The 23,533-nt window shown below is 51.0% G+C and overlaps 1 protein-coding gene across 10 annotated transcripts in view; it reads right to left on the bottom strand.

Annotated features, from left to right (window-relative positions):
- The window catches only part of CAPN15 (calpain 15), a 60,820-nt gene that overhangs the window by 13,432 nt on the left and 23,855 nt on the right, over nucleotides 1–23,533 (bottom strand). For all 10 annotated transcript variants that reach the window (XM_074919257.1, XM_074919258.1, XM_074919252.1 and 7 more), the window contains one exon: nucleotides 664–2,161. In XM_074919257.1, the coding sequence (XP_074775358.1) occupies nucleotides 664–2,139 (1,476 nt within the window). In that variant the 5' untranslated portion in view covers nucleotides 2,140–2,161. The remainder of the gene's footprint in view (nucleotides 1–663; nucleotides 2,162–23,533) is intronic.

The raw sequence follows: 23,533 nt of genomic DNA on the forward strand, positions 1-23,533 counted from the left end.
AGACCTTGAAGCTCCTCCAGTCCAACCATGAACCTCACCCTGACCGTTCCCAACTTCACCAGATCCCTCAGCGCTGGGTCAACCCGACTCTTCAACCCCTCCAGGGATGGGGACTCCCCCCTGCCCTGGGCAGCCCATTCCAACGCCCAACAACCCCTTCTGCAAAGAAATGCTTCCTAATATCTAGTCTAAACCTTCCCTGGCACAACTTGGGGCCATTACCTCTTGTCATGTTGCTTGTTACTTGGTTCAAGAAATTCATCCCCTCTCTCTGCACCCTCCTGTCAGGGAGTTGTAGAGGGCCAAGAGGTCTCCCCTCAGCCTCCTCTTCTCCAGACTAAGATGTTCAAAACTCAGATGTTCTCTCTCACTGATTTAAAATATCACTAGGTTTCAGAGTTAACACTCAGACTTCCTTATCCTTGGATTGAAAGTGAACTAGATAGGTCACCTTCACCCTACAGATTATTTCGCACCAATTTAAGATATTACGTTTCAGTGTTAACCACTAGCATCCAGCTGTTGCAGGTGAAGACCTTCTCTGGAGCCAAGACACAGAAAGCATCTTGCCTGTGACAAGGATGCCCCAGACCCACGGGGGAGGCCGAAGAATGTCCCTGCTAAGTGAAACCAGGAATGAGACTAAGTTCAGCAAGCACTCACCTCCCGGCAGAAGGTCACGATGTTTTCCCACAGGGCTTTGGCCTCTCCCTCGTCTGTCTGCCGCCTCTTCTCCACGTGCATGCTCTCCCGTCTCTTCAGGGGCTTGAGGCCCTTGCGCTGGGCCACGTACTGCTGGGGGGTATGGCAGGCCACGCAGTGCTTGGCCTTGAGCTCGTTGAGCAAGGTGCAAGCGGGACAAGCCCACTGGCCCGGCCTCTCCTGGCCAGCAGGCAGCTGGGACGGGAAGAGACGGGCAACCTTGCGGGCAGACGGGGCCCTGCCCCCGCAGGAGGAGCAGCTGCCCTTGTCACAAGCCCCGCAGTCGGAGCAGCGGGGGGACGGCTCGCCCTGCGTCCCGTGCTCCTGGAAGCCGTGCAGCTTGGAGGAGCCGCAGGCTTTGCATTTCTGGGCCAGGGTGGGGTTCTTGAGGGTGCACTTGGAACAGGACCAGGTGGTGAAGTCAGGGCTGGAGGGGCTGCATGGGGTGAATCGCACCGAGTCCCCCACCAGATTGATGGTGTCACTGCTTTTCTGGGTGCTGCAAGCCTCGCATTTGCTGGCCCCGGCGGAGTTAAGCAGGGAGCAGGAGCTGCACTTCCAGTGGGACGGACTGACCTCCATCTCCTCCTCCAGCACGCTCAGCCGTTTGTTGGTCAGCAGCTCCTGGAAGCGGGCAGCCGGGGCAGCCCTGGCCTGACCCTGCGGAGAGCCCTTTTGCCCTGCTGCACTCTGAGCCACAGGTGGGGAGGCTTCAGGCCCCGGCATCTGCAGCTGGGGGGGCACCTCCCGGCGGCTTCGGGGCACCGGGTTGTTCTGGAGCCCTGGGGAGAAGGGACTGAAGGTTGGTATCTTCTGGGCCTCTTGTTCCATAGCCACTGGGCCTGGGGTGGCCACGGCGTCACCATCAGAGATCTCTGCAGAGACTAAAGGCTGTGGGGTAGAGGGAGCCATGTGAAATCCAGCTGGGGTGATGACTTCAGGGACGACCAGCGCCTCTGGTGGGATCTTGGGCAGGGAGAGCTTGCGTGGGCCACCACAGGCCGAGCAGGAATTGGCCACCGGCGTGTTGTGCAGTGTACAGCGCTGGCAGGCCCAGCCACTCTCCAGCTCCACTTCATCAGGGCTCTTCCCCTCTGAGTCTTCGCTGCTGCTTTCTGCCTTGGCAGCCTCCTCCTTGGACGTGCCCTTGGGCTCCACAAGCACGGTGGGCTTGGGCAAGATTCCATTGATGACGGGCAAGGGGGAGCCGCTGGGGCCTGGCTCCGGGGTGAAGCCGCATACTTCACAGGTTTCCTTGCCCAGAAAGTTCCTGAAGGTGCAGCGGGCACAAGCCCATTTCTGTTCCTCCACGCTGAGCCGCAGGATGTGGTTGAGGTCGGGTTTCTGGCGGGGGGCTTCACATATGGAGCACTGCCGCTGGCCAACGGGGTTCAGAAAGGTGCAGCGGGTGCAGGACCACTCGCGGACAGCAGCCATGGAGCCGGGAGAGTGGGAGTGGCTGGAAGAAAGAAGACGACAGAGTGAGGTCCAGGCCACCCCGTACATGGGGGTACCAAGCGTTTCCTGGGCTGGCATGGTCAGGACCTTGCTTCCAGGAAGAGAGCAACCAGAAATCCAGTCATTGCTCTCTGGGCACTTGTTCCTCTGGCACTGACAACCAGTTTCGCCAAGTGCACAGCAATGAGCTGGCTTCCACCCAAAACACTTCAGGAAGGGCACAAGAAACAGCACCGCAATCCCACCCCGGTCTCATGTGCCCTGGCGAGCAAGCACACTGCCTCTGCACCCAGCCTCAACAATTTTATACGTCTGCAGCTCGTTTTTAACTCTCTGGAGGAGGTGACACCCTGTTCTGCCTTCTTGCTGTTCCCAGGGTCAGGTCTTTCCTTCTTCGGTGTCACTCCAGCCCACCCCCATTTCACTTTCTGTTGCTGTCTCTCTCCCCTGCTTTTGGCTCACCACCATGGGTACAACACTTATCCCCACTGGGATAACTGTGTTGTACTGCACTAGACACCACAAAGCAAAAAAAAAGCAGGTTGTGGTGCATGGTGGTGCTTTTATCTGGCTATAGGCTTCAGGGCCAGAAGCCTGGCCCAGCCAGCCTGCGAGCAGTAGCTCCATGCTGGAGCCAAAGCAGGTTGTGGTGAACCAGTGCCAAAGCAGGTTGTGGTGAACCAGCTCACCGGCAGGTTCTGAGCCCAGCACTGAGGGACACCGTGTCCCAGCTCCAGCTCCTGCCCTGCTTACCTGGGAAGCGGAGAGGGCACACAGCCCTGCCCCTCAGCACTAGCCCTCCGTTTCAACCTCCAGTGTTGCCCAGGAATGCCTGAAACCCTGATGAGGGAATGGGTCCAATGTACGCCAGAGCCACCTCATTCCAGGGCAGAAAGCTGTAATAATGTCTTCTAGGCAGGTTCAATTTTCAGAAAGTGAAGCGCAGCACCAGCACCAGCTCCACAGGCCACAGCAACCTCTGAGCTTGCAAGGGAGCAGCTCTCCCTCACTGTGGCCCTTCTGGCGCTTTCAGGAAGGCAGTGCCATGCTTGCACGCAGGCTGACAAACACAGAAGGAATCCTAGCCCTGCATGGTGCCCTCTGATCAGGGTCATTTCCTGGAGCTTTGAGCAAAGGCGGGGCTGAAACAGAGCTTTCTGCTTCCTCCTCCCTCACACAAGGACAAAACAGTTCTCCTTCAGGTAAATGTGCAGCATAAGCCCAGAGCCCTCCCTCTGTGGACTCCTGCTTCCAGATAACGCAGCCAAGTCTAAAGTCTCAACCTTGAACTCAAGCTCCAGGCCAGCTGCACCCCTCTCCAGCTGAGCTGGTCACCTTCCAACCCCTTCTACCCCGCCCTGCTTGCCCAAGACCCTGAGCTGGGCCAACTCTGCAGGAGAAGCCTCTGAGGCCACACCATGCCCTCAGATCTTCCTGGGAGCAAGGAATTCAGGCCATGCCAGACCAAGGAACGAGCAGCCTAAATCATGGGAGCTGCACTCCCAGCAGGCTCACCACTGGCTCCCTCTCTAGAGTCCCTTCAACAACCAAGTTCAACTACAACATCAGCTGGAACAAAGAAGGTAAAGACGATGTTTAGTGCCATAGAGGGCAGGCGCAGAAAGCTATGATGCTGGTGCAGTCTGCGAAGGGAACTGGGTCCTGGCTGGCCTCCAGCATCCCAGGCAGCAGCACCTGCACAACCAGCCTCCCAAGGCAGCTGAGCAGACTGCATTGCAGCAGCGGGGTCTTGAAGGGACAGAGGATGCAGCAAGAATCACCCCAGGGAGGAGGAGAGTGACCCTCCGTTTGACTGGGTACATGAGAAACTCTCCTGGGAATGCTCCAGCAGCAGCAGCAATCCAACCACATTTCCAGACCATGCTCTAGAGCTATTGGAAGAGCAGCTCCCCCTCACAAAGAGATCAGACACAACCTTCAACTCCCTTCTTAAATCAAACATTTCTCTAAATAAAGCCTGAACTCAAGAAATCCATTTTATTGCAAGAGAGAGCTTGAAAATTCATTCTGGTTCATATACCATGCCTTCATAGTTTGAACTTCAGAAGGTATTTATTTACTGAAGTTATTTAAGGAATCTTTCCCAGCTAAGAGAAATATAAACATTGATTTTTCTGCCTGAAGTCCTACAGCTGTGAGCCCCTGTACAGTCCTCTCTCCTGTGGCAGTACCATGCCCACAGCTATCTGAAAGGGAGATCACTCCTCAGGCACAGAAAGGGAAGGAGCTGTGTGCCCAGCTCCAGCAGAGGCAGGGAAGCAAATGGGGCCATGAAGGGCACCGTGATCCTGTCACACCCATTCGTCTTACTGGATGAGGTTCATCAAACCACAGGCATCAGCAAAAGGCAAGCAAAGGCTGTCAGCAACCTGTGCCATCCACATTCATCCTCCTGCAGCATCCCATGCTGCTACCACGCTGGAGAGCACTGGCTTCAAAAAATCCACCCCTAAACACAGATGCTGCCCTGCTTACTGCAGATCAGGACCTTCCAACCACAATCTTCCTGCTGCAGACATTGCTCTCGCACCCAGGGTCCTACTCAGCAGGCAAAGGCTTCTAGCCATGCAACCACAGGACCATAGAAAGAAATCACCTTGTCCCTTCCCATACCAACAGGGAGAAGGGAGAAAGCGTGATAACCTAAAAGACAGAAGTACCACACGAGGGGGGCATCAGTAACAATGTGCAGGCTTGGGGAAGGCAGCACCCTTTCAGTTGGCTAGGCAGGAGATCCAAGCTCCAGGCAGCAAGAAGGGAGGTGGAAGCCAGGACACTGCAGTGCTCTCCCCCAAGCTCCAGTACAAGTCATGATGCTTCCTGGCTGCACTGACCCATCCCGGTGCCCTCCTCTCCCCCATGCCTCAGGAGTCAGCTCCCAACACTGTCCGTTACAGGGACACTGTCCTGCCCGCTGCTGGGATTTCCACCTACTTGACTTTCTGCACTGACAGCTCTCAGGAAAAGCAAAGAGCCTCCCGGAAAGGCCATCAGCTCTTCCCTCAAAGGTCTGTGGCAGCCCTTGCAGTGGCAAGGCCACTGGTGTGACAAGCTCTGGCAGACTTCCCTGCCTGCTTCTCCACCATGTCATGGTGCCTGGCAGCCACACAGTTTTCCCTGCAAGGTAGTGGGAGATGCACAGAAATGGGAGAGGGTATGGACACACATCTTCAGCTGTCCCCCACAAGCCACCGGTTCCCCAGCCTTAATGACTGGTAGCACACCAGACTACAGCCTGCTCCCACCAGACTCCCGTCTAGGACTGATGGACAATTCAAGTCCCTGGCCTGGAGCACCAGACTTAATTTAAGGGTCCAAAGATCACAGAGGGCACAATGCTGGAACTCGTCCTTACATGGTACAGCCCATACCAGCACATGGTGGATCACCACAGCAGCCTCTGCCTCACAGCAACACCTACCTTTCAAAAATGAACTGGCTGAAGGAGAAACCCAACCGCAGCCTGTCCAGGCTCTGTACTTCTCCCTGCAAAGCCTGGCTGTCTCCTTTCCCAGCAGGCAACAAGCCTGCAGTTGTCTTCACCATCTATTCACCAGACCCATCTGCTGTATGATAACACACATGCTCTCCAGCCCCAGAAAACGCAACTGAGATAAACATCACCTGCCACCTTCCCAGACGCCTGCGCAGGAGAGGAGCTCCTCTCAAAAACAGCCACTCCACAGCGACCTGGCAAAGTCATCCACCCACAGCAGGGCTTTTCCTGGGAAGGGGGCACTTTACAGGGAGCACGATGACACAAGCTGTCAGCAGCCCGGCGGGCAGGCAGCAGGGATCTGCCAGAGGCTCTCATTGGGTGCACACCGCAAGAAAAGGGCAAGAGCCACATGAGCCCACAGCTCCAGCAGCGTGGACAGGGCTGGTCCCACATGGCCACACTTCCACCACAGTAACCAACCAAGACAGGGTGCACATCAGCTGGCAGGAGACACCATCATGTTGGCAGGACTGCACCTACTTTGGCAGTCACAAGAGTGTAATTGCAATACTTAAAAAAGAATATAGAAGGTACTCAACCAAGCAGGCAGCTTTCAGCATGCTGATCAGGTCCCAGGGAATCTCACTGCTCGCTCTGCCTTGCAGATTTAGGAGTGCCAAAGACAGCCTGCTGCCGAGATGACAGCCTCTAGAGAGGGATGTTGGCTGGGATACCCCAGCAGCCTTCACAGGCAGGATCTGGCAGCAGAGTTGCCCAAAAGATGTGTGGCTGATTCCCTCTGGACACTGTTTCTGAGAGCACAGAGGTGGCAGGGGAAGGCTGTCATTAGGAGGGAAGGGAGAATCACTGCAAGGAAATCATGGCCCTTTGCTTCCCTCTGACATGCAGAAACTTTCCTCTAACTGAAGCAGAGCAGGACTGATAGGACAAGACAGGGAAGGGATTAAGAAGGCACCAGCTCATCACCTTCCAAACCCACTTTGGGACTGTGATGTCTCCCTCCTAGGGCTCTGCTAAGCCATCGCTTAGTTTAGGGGGCCCTGCTGAGCTTGCGTGTCCTGTTGCTACAGAGCCCTGGTTCCTACACAGCCACCGAACAAGCCTGGGTCTCCACCACCTTTGGGTGTCACCTGGGACCAAACGCTATTCTGGAGCCTCACCAGAGCAGGGCAAGATGGGAAGGAACAGGGCAGGATGCGAGGCTGGGAAGTGCCCAAAACCCTGCAGTTTGTGTCTTTCCTATGGGCAGGGAGCTGGTGGTATGCCAAGCCTGGGTGATGTGCAGCTGAGCTCCAGGGCAGGAGATGGCAACCAGCCCTGGCCAGAAGCACCTCAGACTGCCAGAGCAAATGGCTTGAGGTGACCTGGGCACTGGAGCGAGAGATCCCAGGGCTCCACTGCAGAGCCCACACCGGCAACAGGATTATAGGAGCTTGTGTCAATCACACACAGCAACAGAACCAGGCTGTTTCTCTAAATAAAACTCCTCCAGAACAGCTAAAGTCTTAAAACTTACTGCTTTGGTTCTCTCCCACAGTAAATAAACAAAAATCAATTGTTCTAGTCAGTAATGTACAAACCCTGAGTTCTCTGAAACAGAACACATTGTAGCAAAATCCTCTTGTTCAACAAAGACAAGAAAAAGCACAAGAACTTTGTGGAAGAAAAAAAAAAAAAAAAAAAAATCACAAAAAAACCCAAACAAAATCCTGCCTCAACTGTCTGCGAGCTGCATATCACTTCCCCTCCTCCCCATCCAGCTGTTTTCTGTTTAACTCCTTCTTTCAATGGCACAGTGTGCTCTGACCTAAGAGAGGACTGAGCCACCTCCCCACGCTGACCTACCACATCTCCAGAGGCTGCCGGAGCAGGAGACATCCATGCCTGTGCCAGAGGGGGTGCGGGAGGTCAGGAACCACACGGCATCGCTCTGGCAGTTGAACTGTTAGAAGGGCACGTGGGTTGGGATCATGGCCCGCACATCATGAAGCCCAGGCAAGGAGATGCTGTTGCCTGAGCTGACTCACTGTTGCAGAGCCAGGCAAGGGCTGGTAGGCTGGACCAGGGGAAGGTTGCAGCAGATATACTGGCAGAGCAACACAGAAAAACTATGAACCAGGACTTTCTACTTTTTATAAATTTCTATAGGAGCATCAGTGGAGAAAAACATTCTCTGATTCACACTTCCAAACCCCCAAGGCTATAGAAGTAAGCTCTCAAGCTCTCTGCTAGCATCATACAAACAAGGCAGGTTGCATAAGTATTTCCAAAACCTGCCTTTCCCACTCCTCCAAAGCGAGACAAGAAAATGAAACTGGCTTCAATACCAGTGACCTTCACCCAGTCTCAGAGAGGTGCAGGCAAAAACGAAGCACCAGAAGGGCCCTGTGCCTTTGCCCTCTTCTCCCACTTTGCACCAGCACAGATCTGCTGAGCAAGGGCAGAGACAGCAAAGAAAACCTCCCCTACGCTCACCCACAGTCTCTTGGAAGATCATATCACAGCAGCCACGTCAGGCAGTGTCAGGCAGGCCCACTGCAATGTCACAAACCAGGAACCTTGCTGGACCTCTCTACCTGTGAGTGAAAGCAGCACCCACTTGGACAAGAGCGAGCACGGAGGATCCCAGGATAACTCAGGTCAGGAAGGACCTCAGAGAGTCTCCAGTCCAAACTTCTGCTTCATGCTACATCTCTTAAGAGATCACAGCAGGTTGTTCAGGTTTATACAGTCTGCTCTTGAAAACCTCCAAACATGGAGACTACACAATCCCTCTGGGTAGCAAACTCTACTAACTAACTGTCCTTGGGGAAAAATGCTTCTTACACCCAGTCTGAGCCTCTCCTGTTTCATCCCATGCCTGTTGTTTCTACACACGGCTGTGAACAGCCTGGCTCTGTCTTCTGGATGATGCCCCTGTAGGTACTGGTAGACCTCAGAAGCCTTCTCGCCTCCAGCCTGAACGAGCTCAGCTCCCTCATCCTCTCCTTGCAGGACACACACTCTGGCACCCTGACCATCTTAGTCCCCCTCCACTGAACCAGGAGCAGTCTCACAACTAAACCTTTCTGGCTTGCACTCCCGCTCCCCTTGCACAGCACCAGGGAGGTGTTTGGCACTGTGTGGGTCTGAACAACCCCGCAGAACAGGGCTGGTGGTTCAAATCCTCCCCCCAGGGTTGCTGAGAAAGTGCTAAGGGAGCCCTGGTTGAAAAGCTGCTACAAAACACAGCTTCACCCTAGCAGGAATCTGCCAACTTCAAAAGCACCTTCTGGTGACTACAAAGGGACAAAACTAATTTTTAAAGAAACTCTTGCTAGAACAGCTTGGCTTTATCACAATGTCTGACACCTCACATTGTTCCAGGCACCACCACTACAAGTGGCTGTCCAGCCCAGGACAGAGGTTGGCCTCTGAGCAGACCTGGCCTGTAGCATCCAGAACCTGCAGCCCCCTGTATGAAGCAGCACTGGGATCATCGCACCAAGGTCAGAGGAAGATGGAAAAAACAACTCCAGAAAGGACACCACCTTCTTCATGCAACCTCTGTCTCATACCAGGTGGCTCCTCCAGCTGGGACTGGAGCTGGGGCCTTGGTCCGAGCTCCTGGCTGCACCATTCCTTTGATCCATCAGTCTCGTGGAGAGGAACCACAACAGCTACAACTACACAAATGCATCCTTTTGTTGAAACGGTTGATGACTAAGACTTCTTGATCCTGAAATATTAATTTTGAAGTGCTCCAGAGTTGTATTATATATTTGTATCTGCTCTCACTCTTTAGAATCAATCCAGGACAAACTGTCAAGAAGTTCCCAGAAACACAACTTAAATAGGGAAAGGCAAAAGAGCTGAGGGATCAGCCCAATCCACTTCCATGCCAAACTCTCCTCTGGCTAGGACACCCCTTCTTTCTGAAGGTTACCTCCTCCCTGCCCAGTATCAGCACTCCTGACCATTCTCTGGGGCAGGACAATTACATTTATGCAGAAAATAGCATTTCCCACTGGTAATAACTTGCAATGAATTGAAGCAGGACAATGGTGACAGATGAAAATCAGTCATCAAAGCAGAAGTGGAAAAAAAAATTCTAATTCTGCAGCAGGAGACTGTGCAAGGGTGAGCACTTGATGGTGAACGGGTCCATTAAAGACCCATCAACACCACATAACCCTCCCCAGAAGGTGCCAAGAGGCTCAGAGTTTTTCAAGCTGATGACGCACTCCAGTTCCTGGGAATTTCTTGGTCCCATTGCACCAAATCTCAAGAGGGTTTTTGCACAGTTTCTATTTAGCTTCTAGTTTTCCCACGCTGGACACAGCTCCGCCAGCTCAGATGTGCTCCACCAGCCAGGGAGAAAAGAGGCTGTGCGTTTCAATGAGAAGTTCCCAGGGGAAAACTGAACTCTGCTAATGAGAAGTCTGAGAAAAAAAACACTGGCTCCAGATGTATGGAGTTCATTCAGCAGTGTATTTTTGTGGCAGCCAATAAAACCACAGAACATGCTCTCAAACTGCAGCTTTCCCTGCAATTTTGTGTGGCGTCATCTCCCCAAAACCAGGGCTTGCCTGTCTTAAGACAGACAGATGATAATGGTGGGTGAGAGGGGACATCTTGCTGTCGGACAGAGAAGAAAGGACTTCCAAGGCAATGCTCTGCAAGTACAACTGCTTGTGAAGGATCCAAATGGAACATTTGCTGGCCATGAAGAGGCCTCAAGAACCTGTCAAGAGAGCAGTGGGAAGTAGGAGGAGGGCAGAGGCACAGCTGGGACAGGAGCACTCTGAAAGCTCCTGTAACATGCACCAAAGTCTGGCTTGATGAAGGAAGGAAGTTGAGAAGACCGTCATCACTTGGAGGGTCCTCTTCACAGCTGAAATCCCTTGCTGGGTTTGGCCCAGAAGAATGAGAGAAGGAGCAGAGTCTTTGAAGGGATCTGCTCATCTGAACACGTGGTCACTGGCGTTGCAGGCCCAGCACCACGAATGCAAAGTGACACATGTCTGGATGGAGCAGGCCCCAGATTAGCTTTCCTCCAAGGCTAAGGATATATAGGCAGCATTATCCTAAACTGATGGACTGGAGACAAGAGATTTTTATCGTTCTTCATGCAAAATCATCAAAGCAGAATCAGAATCTGGAAGGCTTGCCTTGTGAGAAAAACAGGATGTGCACCATTAGCCTTTAATATACGTTAATTGTCTCGGTGTTGTAAGATACCAGTTTTCAGAACAAAACCAGTTTGTCTGGCAGGGTGCTGTGCAGTATAGGCATGCTGAGACAAGACCATTCTCAAAGGCTCCTCTACTAATGAATAGGTTACCTAAATCTCTGCCAAGGCAACAAGAAGAATCCCTGGGGATACAAAAGGAAGAGGCAGACTGAGTATTTCAAGGAGGCCAGTAAAATCCAAGTTCTAGCTTTGCTCAAATGTCATGAGGTTTTGCAAGCTCTGGATTCACAAGCTTTCGATGAGGGTCCCGGTGTCTCACCCTAAAGAAGCACCTCCTGCATCCACCCAAGGTTATCAGAATGCAGGGCCCAGGCGAGATGGCCAATGGCAATGTGACCTCTTCAAAACTCAGGATGGAGGCACGGGGAATGTGTAAAACTGGCACCCAGTTGCACAGGATCATCACAGGACCTGCTTTGCTGCAGCAAGGCTTGTAGAAGAACACTCCAGGAAGGTCCCTCTGAAGCCCCAGCCCTGGAGACCGCCACCAGCACAGCCTCAGCTCCTCTCAAGCTACGCTGTTTCTCATTAAGATCAATTCCAGCCTGTTGTTATAATTAATAACCTCATCTCGCCTCCCTGCATGCAAGCATGGGAAATTTCTGCAGTTGCAATCACAGTTCACTTCAAAGAAACCAATTTAGCAGAGCGCTACTGCTGCCATCATTCCTGTACTCAATTACTTTATTTACCTTTTCTGTATCTAATTTCCCTGGTCTTTTGGGTATCTGGGGAAATTAAGAGCAAACAATATCAAGCTCCAATTGCACCCAGGTATTATATTAGGTGAGGAAAATGTGTCATTAACTCAAGCCAGCACCATACTATGTATATGCTTAAATAGGTTCAATAATGTCATAATACGTTGATTTGGCTCAAGGTGATGATGAACCAAATGGTGTCAATCCATTTCTTGCCTTACTTTGACTACACAGCACAGACTTCGACTGAAATCCACCTACAGTGGATATCTGAACCCACTTAAGAGCCAAAACACAACGGAGGTACACCAGTTTTATAGAGTTTTGTCACAGTTGCATGAAATTGGTATAATTTGGCTGTAGAAAGCCCAAAAGATCTCTGCAGATACCCTGGTTCTGCTAAAACATTTGGGATCACCTCAGCATGCCTGCAGCTCCCATAAAAACAGTTCTTTCAGGGGAAAAAGGACCACAGTCCTCCAGCAAACACAACATAAGAATTCCAGATTTTTTTTAAATTTTGTTAAAAAAAACGATAGACCAGAAAGGCCTGAACCCTAGAAGACTGATGGACCCCAGTTATGCTGGATACTAGTAGCTTCAGCTACAAAAAGCACTTCATAAGAAAGCACTTACAGAACAGTAGTTTTGTTCTTTAGAAAGCCTGGTAAAAAATGGTTCAGCAACCCCATATATTTTTTTGTAATTTCACTCCATCTTTGGTCTGAGCATTGTCCCAGAAAGTTTCACACATAAAATTGTCCATCAAAATTCATGAGCATCTAAAATGAAGGAAGATTCAGACTCCATTGAAATCAATCCCACAGACCAGCATACCTGGGGAAAGTTTTTCTGGAAGCAGCAAAAGGGAATTTGGGAATTATATTTTCTGGAAAGGTTTTCATGGAAACGACCCACTGCCAACCCAACTTCCACAGCAATCTCCAGCCAGCATCCATCGGGTGGCAATGCCCATGAACACCAAACAAACCTCCTAGACCTTCGACTTTCCACACCAAGATGACAGAACAAAAACTCAGTATCAGCCACTAAGGAAGAGGGCTGATCCCACACCCCAGCAGTCAGGGACAAGACTCAAATGCCTGCACCAGGGATGCTCCTCGCTGTATGTGGCGCTCACTGCATATGTACACTGGTGGGTGCCCCGGAGCCCCGCTCACTCGCTCATGTTGAGAACAGGTTTAGTACAAATGTGCATTGTGGTTTCACTTCAACGGCCCCAGCAGGAGCGAGCTTGCAATTATTCACATGTGGAGAAGCCTGAATGATTCTGCAGAAAATGATGAAGAATTTCAAACTCTGAAAAGATCCCCTTGGTTAGGAAGGAAGACTTTGAAGGAAGGGCAGGGACTGCAAAAACTTATTTAATCATTCCCTGACTGGCCCATAAATCCTTCCTGGAAAGCTTCTCAAGAGCTTATGAGGGGTCAATCATGGTAGACACCTTCCCTGGTTGGTAATACAGATGAACTGAAAAAAGGTGAATCAGGTTGAGGGGAGAGTGGTTCAGCTGCCAGGCAGCAAGGCAGGCTGTGGTCAAAGGCCAAACAAGTTCAGATCTGGCAGAAGAGGAGTGATGCCCGCCAACCTGGCTGCAGTGTTCAGCCTCAACTCTCAGCCCAAAAAACTCTAGCACTTTGAAGATGGAAGGAGAAGAGATTATTACAGAGCAAACATAGCCCTGGCAACATCAGCACATCAAGGACTAACGGAATGCTGTCACTCCGATCATGCACCCATCAGGGACCAGTGAGACACCAAATGCTCTGGGATGAGCTGTAGCACAAGCCCTCCATGGAGCAACATCCTTTAAACCTCAAGGTGTGCCAGGAGAAGGGTGGGAGATACCAGAAGCACCAATGGCCTTCTGCGCCCGCAAGGAACCCAAGGACAAACACACCTAGAGCAGTACAAAGACAAATCACACCCTAGAGGCAGCCTCTCCTCTTCCAGTCATGAGGGCTCCCTGCTGATCTGGACAAACTAGTGAGCAGTTTAACATGGAACAAGAGAGCAGAACACATCATATAGGTGCCACTCCCATCAGGGGCACAGACATCCAAGCCTCCGCTGAAGTTAGGCTTGCACAAGATGTATAGAAATCAGGGGACATCAACAACAACAGGGAGAGGATTTATGACCAACATGCCAGATCTAGGAGGACTAGCAAGATACTGGCCAGGAACAGCTGGGAAGATGATTTTCTTTACTACTACTGTTATGCCAATTCATTTCAAATCATGACAGGTTTTAATTTAAAAAGCCAACAGAAATTATCGCCTTTAAAAGGGGCAGAAAAGTTGGTAACAGCCATGAACGAGAAGATCCCAGGGAAGAACAGCACGGGGTTAATACCTCTCTCAGTAGCCAATAAATGGCACCCAGGGAGGTCACAGAACATCCCCTTCACCATGTCTTTTGCCCAGAGAGGAAGAAGGGCAAGGCTTTGCTGTCTTCACGGAGTCACAGAATCATCTATGTTGGAAAAGACCTTGAAGATCACCTAGTCCAACCCTTAACCTAACATTGACAGTTCTCAACTACACCACATCCTCAAGCGCTATGTCAGACACATTGCTGAGGCCTAAACAAGGCTAACATACCAAGGAGAGATGTCCTTTTTGGCTCCATCAAGGATGTGTGCCACTCCCTCTGATCCAATGATGGAGAGGTTGTCCTCTGAGCTCCCTCCTATGTTACTGCCTCTTAACCATCTCCACTGAGGAGCTGCTAGGCCCCAAGCCTGGCCATCAATCCTTCTCACCAAGGCCAAGAGGGATATCTGCTATCCACCCCTGTGCATTGGCCACAGGAATTCCTGCCTGCCCACGTGGTGTCTGCCCAGAGACACCAGGATGGGAACAGCTTCGTATCAATGAGTATCTATAATGTTTAGGTCAGGAAAAGTGGAAGAGATGGCCAGAAGAGCTCAGAGTGGAAGGATTTCAGATGAAATGTGGGAGAGAATGGACTAGAGGACATCTCTTAGGACATCTCACGTCTGGAGAGCATGGCATGGGACAGAACTGAGGAGCTGCAGGTGATGCTCTGTGAGCAACTTCACATCCCCACCTCACTTCCACAGCCAGCGTCACCAGCTCAGCTCCAAAGCACCACCCCGTACTTTCAGAAAGTAAATTAAATCCTTTTTTTCCCAGGATGAAAAGGAAATTCAAAGCTATATGCTGCCTTTGAGGCCTGAAAGGAAAAATACTGTTGTTGGAGGGTGCCACGCAAGTGTGAAGAGGGCTGTCTGCCCCCTCGCATGGCCCTGCAGGGGTTGTAGAGTGGTGGGAGTTATTGCAATGCAGGCACAACCGTGGGGAAGGAGGAAGGACCCTGCTGAGCCCCTCTCTCTTTTTGTCTCACCAGTTCCCAGCCCTGCCCATAAAAAGCTGCATGGCACAGGCCGCTATTTGCCTGAGCAACAACCATCTTTTTCCCTAAATTCTCCCTGAAAAAACAAATCAAGGCATAGCTCCAAGGTGCAATTAAGAAAAAAACAACAGTAATTAAGATCCTGGTACCATTTGAGATGGAGGGAGAGAGAAAGACTGTAAGGTCAGAGAGTGAGGCTGCAGCCTGGCAGAAGGAAGAAGCAGAGCCCCCAGCTTCCTCTTCCTCTCCTGGGCTGTCACCCCAGCTCCTAGTAGAGCTGCTGCCGGGCACTCCTCCTGTGAACAAGGAAACTTCTCAGGGCCCAAGCCCACGCTGCCAAGTGCTGCTGTGGCACGGTCCCACACCAGACCACGCAGCTCTCCCCCCACAGCAGCCAGCCACACTCGGGGCACTACGAGCAGGACCTCACGCCTCTCGGCGAGATGAAGGCAGCAGGGCGCTGTGGTCCATCGCCAAGGGCTGTCAGGCTCTCTTCAGGATGATTAACAGGCCTTAATGAAAAGCTAAGCCAGTCCTGTGCCTCAGGAAAGCAGCTCATGCTTAATAACCCAGCCAACAAGCTTCACAGTGATCTGCAGAAAGAAAGAAAGATTGCCAAGGGACAGAGGAAGAGAGAGAGGAACTCTGGCAACTCCCGATGTCCCTGGAGTTCAGCCTATGGTTGGATCAGGGCACGGTAATCAAGCCACCACAGCTACGCTACAATTGTCATCTGGCAGCAAGGGGAAAGGCGAGGATGGAGGTTCCTCCCAGAGCCAATGCCACCAACTAGCAAGCCCTGCTATGTTTCAACCTGCTCCACTGGTGACAAGAGATCAGAAGGCAGAGGGCAAACCTGAATGTCCTTCCTTCTACTTCAAGAATAACATTTGAAAACCCCTCCAAAGAACATTGAGGAGGACCTCAATGCACAGAGCAGGAGCTCAGGGCAAGGACCCAGATGAACAGGGTACTGGAGTTTGCACACACATGCACACACTCACTCTTTCCACCTAGTCCTTGGCCTCACACGCAACTTTCAAGTGCATTCACATTCACTGCCAGGTGCTGGAAAAAACATGCACAAGGCTTGGTACAGCCTGCTGCTCTGGAGCCACGTCCCTCCACGCTTTACTGACCTGGGGTGAAGCAGGGCCAAGGGCTGGCTTGGTCAGCTTGCCTGCCTGGGCCAGCATGGAGCACAGAGGCTTTGAACCACAGTAAACTCCACCAACCTCACAGATGGTCCACCTTTTCCTGCTCCTGGATCATCTGCACCTTCTCCAGCTCTGTTCCCAGGTTATGTCAGGTCAAGCAGATGAATGCATGACTGCACAAAATTTGTTGCTGCATCAGCTGTGGTTTTGGGAGCCTGTTGCTATGCTGCAGCCAGCAGGTTCTGCTCTTCTTGCAGGCTCAGGAGAAGGAAGAACAAGGGGGGAGAAGCCACCTCAGGTGCTGTTCAGATTCTGGGCAAATGAACCAGCATCTCCTCTATGCAATAGGAAGAAGCAGCAATTTATTCTGACAAACGGTGAAAGCCTGCAGCAGGGTTGGCCCTTTCTGTCAAAGCTGGTGTACACACACAGAGGCTTACGTGCTGGAGAGGAGAGGGGAGGGTACCGGCAGTCAAGTGATATACGCATCACTCACAGAGGAAGACGATCAGCAACTTGGAAGAACCAGGCTGCAAAAGATACCTGCCTACCGTGTGTGCTAGCCAGCCATCACTCCTTGTCCTCCACACCCAGGGCTGCCGGTGAGCAGCAGGGGCTCAACACAGCACTCAGACACACATCGCGGCACCTCTCAGCACACCCCTCTTTAGAGGGTTCATGTCTCAACCCTTCAATCTCGAAAGGGGTTGAACATTTGGGCACAAGTGTCTCTGGGATCAGGCACAGTGTTAAGGACCATCCAGCAACATGGCCCAGGTGGGATGTTCATATCTGCATCTTGAGCTTATAAGTGAAGTTCAAGTTGGCTGTAGAGTGTTCACAGGCCAGGAAATACAAGCTCTTAACTTGTAGGAGACCTGTAAGAAGATGAATCTGGGACGTTAGGTGTCTGAATTAGCCAAGAGAGAACAGGCAGCAATACAGAAGCCCCCTCTTGAAGCAATGTAATTCCAGTGTCCATTTGGTTCAGGGAATGGACAGATATGGCTGTGTCCTCCCTAGCCTGCAATGCCCATCTGGCTGCCAGATTCACTCTTTCCACAAAAGCAGCTGGAGAGGTTTTGGATAGAACTGAGAATGACTTTCCCACTGCAGCCTAAGAAACACGGTCAGCACGTAAAAAATCTAAGATTTCAGACCTGTAAACACTTCTACGCATGTATCTGTGCAGCCCTGTGCCTGCAGCAGACAGTGGTGGTGTGGAGAGCTTTGAATTCTCCTTCCATGGGGCCAGTTACCGAGACAGCAACCGAGGCACTGACAGAGAACAGGTCCTGCCCAACCACTAAGTCCATGAGTCCGTGATGAGTCCAGAAACCAAATATTAATTTCTCAAGTCTTGGCAATGTTCCTTCACCATCCTCTGAATAATTCCTATTCGCTAGCACAACAATTTCCAAACCTTTGGGTCAATCCAGACCTGCTCTTTGCAAGCAGTAATAACCAAGTGTGGGAGCACGCACTTGCCTGTATCCCAGAATAGAAAGCAGTTGGAGTTGCATCTGAGCACAGCCAACAGCAAGATGAGGGTTTCAGACACTCTTTTTCTGCTGACACTGTCTTTATGGGCTCTTCTCCCTGCTCTCCACTACATATACAGTTCCTTTAACTGCTGATTTTCCACAGGTGGTAAAGTTCCAGATGATTCTGGGAGGCTTTTCCAACTTTAAATAACAGGGGCATATGGTTTATTACAGCTTAAAGGGTTTGTGTATGTATGTGGGGGGAATCTCAAGAGAACAAACATCTGAGCCTGGGATTCAGAGAGCTACCAGCACCTCTGAGCACACAGACACTAGACACCAGTGCCTGGCCACAGAAGGGCAGAGAACCACCTCTGTCTGCAAACATCAGACCAAGGGCTGTGAATGAGTTTATAGCTCCCCACCTATTTATACCAGCCCAGGAGAGCATCAGGGCTCCTGTTCCCTTTCTAGAACAGCTGCCATCCCCTGAACAGGATGCAGGTCCAATCTCCAGGACAAGGCCTGAGCCAGAGATCAGGTTAAACAAGATCTCACCAGGAGCTGAAGCAGCTACACGCAGCCCTTGGAAACAAAGTATTCATGCTGAATCAAGCTGTGCCTGCTCCCTCTACAACCAGGGGAGCCCTGGCTAAGGACAGACTCAGCATGACAAACGCTTCTTTCAGGGAGGATCTAAGCGTGGAGGCACAGAAAGATAAGGAGCCCTTCAGTGCTACGAATCTGAGAAAGTGGGAAGAAAGCACCACAGGAGCTGATTTCTACAGCTGGGTTTTACAATACTTACCTACTCTCAGAAGGGAGGGGAGGAAGCAAGTAATGGAGCAAGAAACTGAACTCATTGAGCTGCTCTTTCATCTGAGGAGCTGGGACATCTTCAGCAAGGAGGGTGGACTCCTGGGACCAAAGGACACTTGATTCCCCCCTTTTAGCTACCCACACCTGAGGTACATTTGAACAATCACTTCAAAAGCAACCCCTGCAGAGGAAAGAAAGCTGGATGAAGAGGAAACACTATTTGTTGCTTTCATTTCTCTGTCTTTGAGCTAATTAAGGAATTTCTTTTTAAGTGAGGGTCTGTGGTCTACCTCAAAAGAGCCTGCACTCCTGTCCTGGTTTCGGCTGGGATAGAGTTAATTTTCATCCTAGTAGCTGGTACAGTGCTGTGTTTTGCATTTAGGATGAGAATAATGTTGATAACACGCTGATGTTCTAGTTGTTGCTCAGTGTACTTACACCAAGTCAAGGACTTTTCAGCTGCTCATGCGGCCCTGCCAGTGAGCAGGCTGGGGGGGGGGGGGGGGGGCAAGAAGCTGGAAGGGGACACAACGAGAACCCCAGCTGGGCAAGGGATATTCCATACCATAGGGGATCAAGTTTCAGTATATCAGTATATAAACTGGGGGGAAACCTGGCCGGGGAGCACTGCTCAGGAGCAGACTGGGCATCGGTCAGTTGGTGGTGAGCAATTGTTTTCCATTTGCACCACTTGTTTTTCTTGGATTTTTCTCTCTTTTTGTTATTTTCCTTTTCAATACAATTTATTATTTTATTTCAAATATTAAGCTGTTCTTATCTCAACCCATGAGTTTTCCTACTGATTTTCTCCCCCATCCCACAATGGGGGGACTGAGCAAGTGGCTGTGTGGAGCTTAGTTACCAACTGGAGTTAAACCACAACAGCTCCCCGTAGAACAGAGCAGGGCAAGGGCAAGGTGGGCAACCAGAGTCAGACCCCTGCAAGTCCCCAGACACTGCAGGGACTGCTGGCTCTGCACTTCTCTGCAAAAATCCCAGCTACTCCAAACCCTCAGAATCTCACTGTTTTCTAACAGACATCTGCAGCAGATGCTTTTCCCCTTTGCACCTTGGTTTTCTCACCAGTACATCACACAAAAAGCAAGTCTTGTTGACATCAGGCAGACCTATCCTTGCATCTTTCAACACTTGCTTGTGTTTTAAGAAACCAACATGGAAAATGCTTTTGAAGCTTCACAGACAACCAAGATGAGGCTAAGACAAAGGCATGGTCTGTACCTTTATTCTGATTTCATAATACCTGGCCTCAGTGTAGGGTGGTCAAGTTCAAGTGTGGTGGGGAGGGGGCTGCACAGGTGGAGCACACATCCAAGGAGACAGCACAGGCAGCTGGGAAACGGGTTTGCCAGGACAAACAGCTCCTGGTGTGGGACTGTGCAGAGAGATCCCTTGCATGAACTAAATGGCAAAGGTTTTGCCCTTCGCACACCTCACAGGGCTATTTCCTGCCATTCTTCCCAGCACAGTCTGTAGAGGATACAGGCATTCTGCATCAGAAAACAAAAGCATCTGTACATGCAGGGTAGTTTGGATGTAAAGGTCTATAGGCCCGGAGGAAGACCACCTTCTACAACTTTAGATGTCACACACCTGAACAAGGACATCTGCACCTTATACTAGCACCCCTCCTATCCCATGTTTGAGGTTATTTCACACCAATTTCCAGTGTTAGTACTGAAGGCTGGGGTGGGAAGAGAATTTTCCTGTTTCACAGGACTAGAGAGATGTGGGACTAAGCCTAAACATGCTGTGGGCCTGTAACTGGAAAAAGCCAGGAAAACTTGATGGGACTGTAAACCAGGCACACTCAGGACTCACCTATAGCCCCTTACTCCCAGTGCAACTTCCCTCTCATGTGGAGAGGCTGGAAGAGGAGATTTACTGGTGGCTGCCAACCCGAATTGCTGCTCAGCTAAGATTTATGCTGCAATCTGTAGTGCTGTTAAAATAAAATTGCAAGACTGGTGCGGGAAGAGAAAGAGAGAGCGAAAGAAAGGAGAGGGAGGAGAAATGGATCAGGAGGAACAACACAGCTCCAAAGCTGCCTGCTCCCATCTCTCACAGCTCTATTGAATAAATCACCCTGCATTTCCAGCTGCTGCGCTTCAGCCTTCAGTTCTTGCAATTCTAATACCTGGGCTCAACTTCACAGGGGAGCACACACAGGGTACAGTTAACATAAACCTGTCCATCTCCACAGCCGCTGAAGCATCAGGCTCAATAAATAGAGCAGGCAGAGAATGACACAAAAGGTCCAGGGCATCTGCAGGCTGGTGGCTGCTCACAGGACTTCCACACTGCAGCCACCAAGGCTCCAGAGGACAGGAGAAGGGACGCTTCCACCCCAAATGTCACCCGCCCGCCTTCTACCTTCTCATTCCAGCACTGGTTAAACACTATTCTTACCTGACGAGGTCAGAGATGAGCTACATTACCCCCTGTACCTCCAAGAGCTTGCCAGCTCTGCACACTAGATCTGCAGGAAAAAGGCTGAAGTCATGGATCAATATCTTGGCACATGCAAAGAACCACAGGACACCCCCACCGAGACCCCCTCCTGACCCCTTCCCCCTTGGAAAGCCAAAGAAAGGTCGGAGTGCCTTGCAGCTCTCAAGGAATCCTGGCTCTGTGCTCCAGGACTGGACACTGACACATGATCTTCAAACAATGAAAAGCAAAACCTCTTTAGTGAACTTTAACAGAACAGCTTCCTCTAGACATCAGGGAAACTCTCCCCGCCCTGAGCCAAATGCTCTGTCCCATACTGCTGAAACCATGGAGGAAATTCAGAATTACATCCAAGGAGACTTTGGCCTTTCACCACCTCAGTATCCCTGCTCTTTACAGAAAGAGACTGACCAGTCTTGAGGATTCACACCTCATTACAGAAACCACCACAGGGCAATTTAATGAGAGACCAAAATATCAATCCAACCATAGCATACAGGCACCGGTGAGCCCTCAAGCCCTGCTAAAAAGTACCTTCTCATAGTGCTCCAGCCAGCAACTGAGTCCAGTTCTTTCTTGCAAGGGAGGTGGGAGAAGGTGGAATCCTAAGCACAGGCTGAGTCCCGCCACCAGCAATGGATCTGTTTGTGCCTCTGCAGCCAACCTATAAAGGTCACTTAATTCTCTTTCTCATGTGCCTGAACTTTAGAGGGGACAATTATCAACAGTTTCCAAGAAGTCCAGCAGGACAAAATATGTTGATTTTACTGTGGCTTGGCCATGAATGCTTCCCTCTTGCAAAGCCTACTTAACATTTTCATATCCTTGCACTGATGGCTTCTAGGGCAGTTCCTGGGTCAATCTTCTGTACCAGTGTGCACATATAAAACACCTTTGATACGCAGAGCAAACCCAGAGCTGTGCCCTCTGTGGCACAGCACCCAGAGCAAACAGCAAGATGGGCTCCTTCAGCATGTTGTGATCCCCGCCAGCCTAAAACCCTCCCCTGCCCCACTGGCACCAAGTGAAATGTGGCAGTCACCAGTGCCCCGAGGCCACCCAGAGCAGTTGTTGTGTCACAGGAGATGGCCCACCACGATACCATTGGCAAACCAAGTGGGACACAATCAAGGAGGACACAGGAGCACTGCACCACATCAGAAGCCCCACATGCTCCCACCACACCATCAAACAAAGGTTCAATGCATGAACCCATACTTGCCCTCAGATTCAGTTTGGCATCACTGTGCACTTTGAAAGCGATGGCTGTTTGGTTTCTCTGGCTTCTCAGAGCCAGCAAGGAGGACTGGGTGGGTTATGTGGAGCTGAAAGGGCCAGCAGCAGAGCAGAACAACACTGTGCTGGGGCAGGCTGAGCCACATGACCACCCAGCACCCCAACGTGCTCCTCCTGTTTATGCCCCATGCTCTAGAGCTACTGTTACTTTAACTGAGTCAGCGACACATCTGGCCAGGCAGTCAGTCAGGCAGTAATGACCAGGGAAGGCCCTACAAGTCATGCTGTACCCTGGAGGCCTTTGGACTTGGTAGTACTGTTTACTGCCTCATAAAGATGACACATACTTAAGTTAGTGCTTTGACAGCTGGAACCTAGAGGATGCTCCTGGCTTGAGTATGTGCAATTAACTCTCCAAGTGCCACAGAGAAGCGTCCTGCCATCGCAGGAAACCAGCAGAGGCCATGCTGGGGCACCTCTAACAGCTCAGCACCCCCTCCCTGTAGCAGGACACAGCACTTCCCACCAAGGAGGGCAGCTCCCATGATTGTTTAAAGCTCCTGAACCTCTTCAAGTCACACACACTCTCACAAGCAGCTCTCGGGGAACCTCAACACACATGCTCCTCAAGGACAACCTGAAGGACATCACTGCCAACCTGAGGACACAGGACAGAGAGGAGAGAAATAGCATGTGTCCCCCCTGCAGAGACTTAAAACACTGCACAAGACAGATGAGTCTTGTCAGTTCCTGTGCTCTCCCCACCACATCACCACCGACAGCAGTCCCTCCAACAGTCACTCACACACACTGAGCAAGCCAGGGGCTGCAGTGCCCACACCAGCGTGCCCCGAAGACACAAAGCATCTAAACATTTGCTGTAGGAAAACATAACTTAAGGAAAACAGTACATTGTGCCAAGCTTTGCTAGGAGATTCTCTAGGGGTTGTGTAAAGCAATGATGTGCCCAACACCTATCATTGCATGTGCCATGGAGGCTGCTGTGCCATGGGCTGCAACCCTGCAGCACCTGCAAAAAATTCTTTTCCACATTTCAGAAGCACCAAGGGCTCCTCCCTTCAGACAGCCACAACAGCTGTGGGATAAGGCAGGAGGAGAAACCTCAGCTCCTCAGCACAGATGATTAAAAAGGACCCATTTGCCACAGCTGGTGGCACAGGTCTGATGGGATGTCCCAGCATTGCACAGGGCACATGCTAGCCAAGACCAGGGCTCTGAATAAAAGGTGTCTCCTCCTTGCTGCCCCAAGGAATCAGGGGGAAAATACATATACATACACACACACATCTATCCGTCTATCCATCTATAGTTTGACTTTTCCAGTGTATGCAGGTGAAAATCAGGTTTTCAGTAAGACAGAAGACCTTGCTTGT

The sequence above is a fragment of the Athene noctua genome, chromosome 15 (assembly GCF_965140245.1).
Source record: "Athene noctua chromosome 15, bAthNoc1.hap1.1, whole genome shotgun sequence".
NCBI lineage: Eukaryota > Metazoa > Chordata > Aves > Strigiformes > Strigidae > Athene > Athene noctua.